Raw genomic sequence first — 6,779 nt, forward strand, 5'->3', positions numbered from 1 at the left:
CCACCTAGACCTTACTGCTTCACAAATAGACTTGAAAGTGTGTGGACAAAGCCTGCTGGATCTCTGAAGCCAAAGGAGGTAACAATTTCTCATGACCAGGAAGCTAGCTGGGCTCCAGGGCCCCACGCAGTTATCTTTTCTTCATGACTAACAGAAGTAGAATAAATTTTGCAAGGCTGGTAAATAATTATGCACCATTCAAGGGTGCTTGCTTTGCATAGTTTACGCAAGCTTTTCAGTTTTTGACTTGTATTTATTTGTATGTTCAGCATCGCCCTTATAGAACTTTAGGACAGAACATAAGCCTGAAAGCAAGAAGCCTAAGGATTATTGTTTACGTCTTCCCTGTACCATTTTTTCACTGAGCAAAGACTGAGATGCCTTGTGCTGAATAACAGCAAGTCCTAGGAGCTAAATTGAACATTCCTCCACAGATTGAAGGATAATTACTGATATGCCCAGTTTTTAAATGAAATGCCAGCTAGGCGGTATGTGTGCAGTAGATCAAAGGAGCGAGGATGCAGCTAGCTGGGCTGCTAAGAGACACTTCTGGGCTCAGAGCACTGCTTATTTTATTTTTTATTTGTGGTTGGGTGCAATTCCTGAGTGCATTCTAAGCTCTAGGCACTCAGCTATGGGTTTACCTGTACCACCCTACCTACCAGCCTGCTTACAAGGCCACCACAATAAATTCAGAACCTGAACTTGCCAATCTGAGAATCCTTAGCTTCAAGGATGATTGAAAGATGTAAGACGATGTCATTCTGTGTGCTATTTCTCTAAGATGTAAAAGAGGAGGTTGGAGGTTAATTTTTATTCCTTCTACAAAGAACACTCTGCTTCAACTGCAGACGTGAGTTCATTGCCCTGGGACTGCAAGGCTGTAAATGTCTACTCAGGAGTAAGCTCTACTTAGTTCAGTGGGACTTGCATTCAGGTAAGTGAATAGGAGATTGCAGCTGTGTGTGTGTGTGAGAGAGAGAGTTTGAGAATATGTTAATGCGCATTCTGTCTAGTTTTTGACCTGACAGTGCCCTTCTATGGCTCACACAGGTAACTCTTTGCTTTGAATTCTCCTGGCTCCCAAATACTGTTTTCCCCCAGAGAATGGGAGATGCTACTGAATTCATTCAGAGGCGGATGGTGGGGCTTACATGAGATGCTGTGGCTGTTAGAATTAATGCATCCATTTCTGAACATTTCTTTTAGCGCACAGAAGACTTCATGAATATTTGCATTGAACCAGATTCAATCAGTAAAGGAGAATACATTAAAAGAGGGTGAGTCCTAGAGAACCTGTAATGATATGCCTTATTGCTATCATAAAATATATTTATCAATGTGCTTTTGGGGTGAGTTGGTAGTTTGTATAGTAAGGTGCATTAAGGGCAAAACTGGAGAGACTGGACTTAAAATCTAGAGCGGAGACAAAACTAATTGGTGCCCCTGGCATAAATAAACCCTTCTAATGATCCCAGCTGTGTGTCAGCTTCAGTCAGGAAGGACACCGAAGGAATAGTTCTTGGTGGCAAATCACAGTCTCTAATTTTTTGTTTCCATGACCACTACAAGGCTGCAGATCATTTCCCCGTTTTCTTGAATCTCTTCATATTGCTCCAGCGTTGACTCATGGCGACTTCCTACATTGTTGTTGTCGCTATTTATTTCATTTGTGAATGGCTTTCCGTAAAACATCCCAAAGCAATTGAACGCTAAAAATGCAAACCATAAAAGCATATCTAAAAACTAGGAGAGTCTTGAGACAAGGACAGCAGATGGGAACACTGTTAAGTCAGTGAAGAGGATGAATAAGAGGGAGGCTTCTATCCATATCCTTCCTTTGAATCCTAAACCCCAGTATGCACTGTCAGGACATGGTGTGGTGTTGCCACAATGACCTAGTAGGCAGGGCATTGTCCAAAGGCTCATGATGCAGCTACCTTTCTGAAGCTTAAGCAGGTCTCCTTCTGATTGGTTCCCAGCTTGATTCCTCACCCTGGCATGCAGACATGGGGTTATACTCAAGGAGCTGGCAATCCAAGCTGGTGCAGTGAGCCACCTTACTAGACTTGAACCTTGGTTCAAAGCGAGCACAGCAAAGAGCTTGTAGCTTTGAGCAAGTAACATTGTCCTGCGCTTCTCTTCTTTGTGTGTAAAACGAGACGATCCCTTCGCCTCGCAGTCTGGTTGAGGGTGATGAACTCTGAGTCTTGGGTGCATAGATTTGGAGGGAAGTTGCATTGATCTTGATGGAACTGACTTCCAAGCATTAATTATTCAGGTTTGCACTCCCTACTATTAAAAGGAAGAGGCAGCTCGAGGAATTTGTAATCCATTTTAATTTAGGCTCCCTGACAAGGCCGTTGGCTTCGCGAGCCCCCAAATCAGCCACGGTTCCTCACTGCTGCACTTGATCCATAGCTTTCTCTTCCGATTTGTCTAATCTTAATGTATTTTGTTCTTTAACAGAGATCGGGCTTCTTTTTGGGGCTGCGCGAGGATTACCCTGTGGGAGTTCCTCTGGGCTGTAAATCAGGGGGCAGGGTCTCCATCTTGCGGGCAAATCTTGGCTCACCAGGTGGTCTCAAGCTGGCTTGCAAGGGTGTTTTCCCTAAACCATGCCCACCCACCCACTTGTGACATAATCTGATGGGTGTGTGGGTGTGATAAATCCTGATGGGGCATTCATGTTCCTAGCAGTGAACAGCAGCAGGCAGCCCAAACAGCAAGATGTTAAATCCTGCTCAGTTTGGCAGGACTCCATGCAAACCACTTCCTGATTCAGGGACATGCGTGTATCAGACTCTTCTGGTGAAGTACAATAACAACCTTGTAAAATACACAGTTTTGGGTTTTCCCCCCTCCCTCCTTTGTTTTCCCTTCTGCACGGGTTCTGTTTCTTTTATTTTTCTCTTTTGTTTGTGTCTCACCATGTCTGATGCACATATGTACTTTTTGAACTTTCAATAAGGATGTTTAACAGTAACAATAATAAAGATCTGGCCTGTGGAGCCAAAAATTCCCTACCTCCACTGTAGATAATGTGTTCAAAGCGGGTGCTTCAATTAATGCTGCTTGTAGCTTGGTTTTTCAGATATGTCTTGCTTTTATCGCAATTCCCATTTAAGGGGAGGGTCTTTCCTAGTTGAGGCTTGCTGCTACCCCATCAATTCCTTCTGCCACACAAGTTCATCGGTCTCTTAAAATGTTTCATTTAGTTTGGTTGGCTATAGCAGAAGGAGGAAGTTGTGTCGTCCAGTGCCTTTCCGGGTTAGCAAGGCAATCTGCTTGCCGGCTTCTCTGCAGCCCCTTTGTGCTTTAAGCATAGCTATAAAGGATAACTTGGTTGCTCTCTTCCTTTGTTTTGTACAGAAGCCAAAAGATGGAGGACCCCCACTTGTGCCCAGAAGGAAGCCAGTGCCTTCAGGCTAGCAGGTGTATCTTGCAGCTTCCAGAGGTGAGAAATAAAACATAGGGTAAAGCTATGCTCTCCTCATTCTTCCCTTACAGGTAGTGGAAGGATCCTGTCCCCCACCTAGAATTAGGCAAATTTCCTTCTGTTGTATAAAGGCAGAATGATTACATTCCAACTTGCTTCATTGGGATGGGATATGCCCAAAAGCCAGCGTCACCCATCCTTCCTAATTTAAAAAATCAGTATGTGACAGTCTTCCTTGCTGTATTCCCACCGCCTCTTGTGTCTTTTACATTCAGGTAGGCCAGTTTAATGTCCCTTTCGATTCCCAGGGCAAAGCCACTGGGTGGCAACAGGAGGAGTGTTTTTGTGGGCAATCAGTTCCTTCCAAAATAGCAGCCTATATTTCAGCTTTCAGAGAATCCTGTAGTTATGGGTAGGAAGCCAGGTTCATAGAAATTCCCAAGATGCAAATTCCACCTGTCCGAGCATAATCCCCAGTTAAAAATCACATTTGATGGACACAGAGACAAGGAGTGGGGGCAGGGGGAGATTCAAGACCCTGTAAATTGATTTTGCCCCCTAATCATGCTATACATTTGATGGGTAGGTTGTTTGGAATCCCAAAATTGACTATAGCTTTTAATGGATGAAAAAGGACTTTTCAGTTCTGCAGCTTTGGACAAAGCAAGGGAGGCCGGAGGGAGGTGGAATGGGAAGAGGAGGTTAAACAGAACTAATGTGTCCAACCTGTTTCCAGGAGGTGGGGCTGGGGGCGGGGCCACCACTAATAGCAGGGATCCAATGAGGGAAGGCTTTCAGGTGGCAGTTTCAGGAACTGTCTCCTTGGGTGGTCCCTATGCAAACTGGGAAGTACCGAAATTTGGAACCAGGACATCTTCCCTGTGGCCAGAGAGATGCATTTGACAGATAAAGAGAAGGCATGAATTTCTCTAGAGGAAACACCTGCCTGTGCTGGGCCTGACACTTATGGAATTGGAATTGTCAGCAGGCAGAAAGCAGGTGAGGTAATTTGCAGGCTATCTTAAGTGAGAGGCTTGATGCTGTCTGGCAGAGTTTGAGCCAGGGGTGAGAAATCTCAGCCATGGGGTACCAGGAATGTTCCCTAATCCATTTAGCCTCTCACCCTCCAGCAAGGCAGCCCTGCCAATCATGTGATATCACCTAGGCCACGCCCCTCTACTGGGCATAGCCTTGACAGCTTTACCTGGCTGGAATGCGCCCTTGAACTGTGATAACAGCCATTTTAGAAAATAAATAAACAGTGCTTTCTCAGTGAAGTGTTTCAGAAGAGAACAACTTGAAGTGGAGCCCTAACTAGGATGAACACCAACTCTTTCTGGTATGTCTGGCTATGTGACCGTGGAGGAAAAGAGCCCCAGCTGCTCAGACCTAGCCTTTGTCAGCATGTCTCTTTCATCTTTCCTGCTTTCTCTGCAGGATACGGAAGGCTTCTTGGCTGTGGACAGCGAGGAGTACGAAGCGATGCCAGTGGAAGTGAAGCTGCTGCCCAGGAAACTCCGCTTTTTCTGTGATGCCAGAAAAAAAGAGCAAATGCTTCAAGGCGCATCCTAGCGAAGGCTGCTGCCGCCAGCCAACCATGTGAACTTCAAAACGATGCTCTCGGCTCCTGGTTGGCAAGCTGGCGTTTGCATCTGATAAGGCCTGCAGGCATGTCAGGTGCCAAAGAAGACACATATGGAAAGGATCTCTGAAAAGGGGGTTAAATTGGTTAAGTTTAAAGAACTGCAGCTGGAAAATTTGCATGCCTTTCCTTGAGAACAATGAAAGACTTTGTTTTTTTGCAGACTGACCAGTGCTTTGTGTGTAAGTAGCTGGATCTCAGAGTTCTAAATTCCCTGCCTTGGAAGTGTTAGGGTAGAAATCCATACATATTTATTTGGGTTCCCTTTCTTGAGGGAAGAATGGCTTTCCCCTACTCTCAGAATTGCTATTTTCAGCAGAAGCGCTGTTTTGGGTGTTTGGCATTATGCACATATTTTTTTCCCAAGGAGGTGACACACTTAACAAAAGAAATGAAGTGGGGGGGGGTTAGTCTGAATACTTAAAATGCACACAATCCAAGTTGACTATGTACTTTTCTTAGAGAGAAGCTGTAACGATGGAAAGATGCATCTCAAATGAGTGTGCATTGCCTATGGTCAAGGTGCTATTATGCCAAGTTACAATGAGTAGCAGCTCTCCAGCTTTTGGCAGAGGTGGTTTCCACGCCTGCTATTAAATATAAAATTAAGGTGCCTTCGATAATGCAGGCAGAACACAGACCTCATGGCGAATAACTGTTGAAAGTATCATTCCTCCACAGATAAGTCTAACCCAACTTGATGGCATTCGCTGCATCTTGTGGGAGCTATTGCCACATAGCCTGTGCGAACTTTCCTTTGGTCTGTCCTGAATCTTCCAGCACTCAGATTAAATCATGAGGGAGAAAAACGTTTCTGTATATCATAACTCCTCTTACTCATATATTCTGTAAACTAAAAAAACAAACAAAACTAACCTTTCCTTATTTAGGAGCGATACTCCAACCCATTGATCATTTTAGTTGCCCTTTTCTAGCTTTTTGAAGTGAGATGACCAGAATTATAGTGTGTTCCAGAAATATTCACTGTGTGATACAAGCTCTCTGCTGGTCCCTGGTATGGGGTGGGAGCCTTGAACCCCTCAATCGCATTTGTAAGGAAATTAATCACCAGCTCCCTGGCCAAGAAGGGCTTGGCCATGTCTCCTATTCCCAAGACAAAATACATTCATGTTCTCCCATTACTAACATAAAAATCCTCAAAACATATCTCTGTATTAGAAAGAAGTATCTCATTACAGATGTCCCATAAAGCGCTTTCAGAATAATTGGCAGGCACAAAAGGCTGTATGTGTTAAAAGTGAACTTTAATAGAGTAAAAAAAAGTCCATTATAGTATGTACATGAGTCCCTCTCGGGCTCCACATAAGCAGTGGCAATCCACAAACTTAGTGCTTTCCTTCTTGCGGGAAAATGAAGAAAGCCACAGGTACAATTGACACCACTAAAGGAAGGTGCGTGGTCACAGCTTAGTGAGGGGAGGCTAGCTGCCGATCAAATCAGATTCACGCTTCATCCGAGATATTAGAATTTTCACAGCCTGTGCTGCCTTTGTGGCTGCATCAAATTGGTAGTTGTACACTAAACTCGGCTGCTGAGGGATACTGCTTTAAATCACAACACCCTACAGATTTCTTACCTAGGAGAGGAGGGATGCTCTCTCACTGACACTACCAGAAGGGGTTTCAGTCAATCCACCCTTTTACCAGAAATACTTCCAGTATCAAGTGGGGAAGTATC

The 6,779-nt window shown here is 44.5% G+C and overlaps 1 protein-coding gene across 2 annotated transcripts in view; it reads left to right on the forward strand.

The window, feature by feature from the left end:
- The window catches only part of AGK (acylglycerol kinase), a 43,185-nt gene extending 37,942 nt beyond the window's left edge, over nucleotides 1–5,243 (forward strand). For both annotated transcript variants that reach the window (XM_053405151.1, XM_053405152.1), the window contains 3 exons: nucleotides 1,210–1,280; nucleotides 3,373–3,457; nucleotides 4,877–5,243. In XM_053405151.1, coding sequence (XP_053261126.1) covers nucleotides 1,210–1,280; nucleotides 3,373–3,457; nucleotides 4,877–5,011 — 291 coding nt within the window. In that variant the 3' untranslated portion in view covers nucleotides 5,012–5,243. The remainder of the gene's footprint in view (nucleotides 1–1,209; nucleotides 1,281–3,372; nucleotides 3,458–4,876) is intronic.
- Nucleotides 5,244–6,779: the final 1,536 nt, after the last annotated feature.

The sequence above is a fragment of the Podarcis raffonei genome, chromosome 10 (assembly GCF_027172205.1).
Source record: "Podarcis raffonei isolate rPodRaf1 chromosome 10, rPodRaf1.pri, whole genome shotgun sequence".
In the NCBI taxonomy this organism is placed as follows: Eukaryota; Metazoa; Chordata; class Lepidosauria; order Squamata; family Lacertidae; genus Podarcis; species Podarcis raffonei.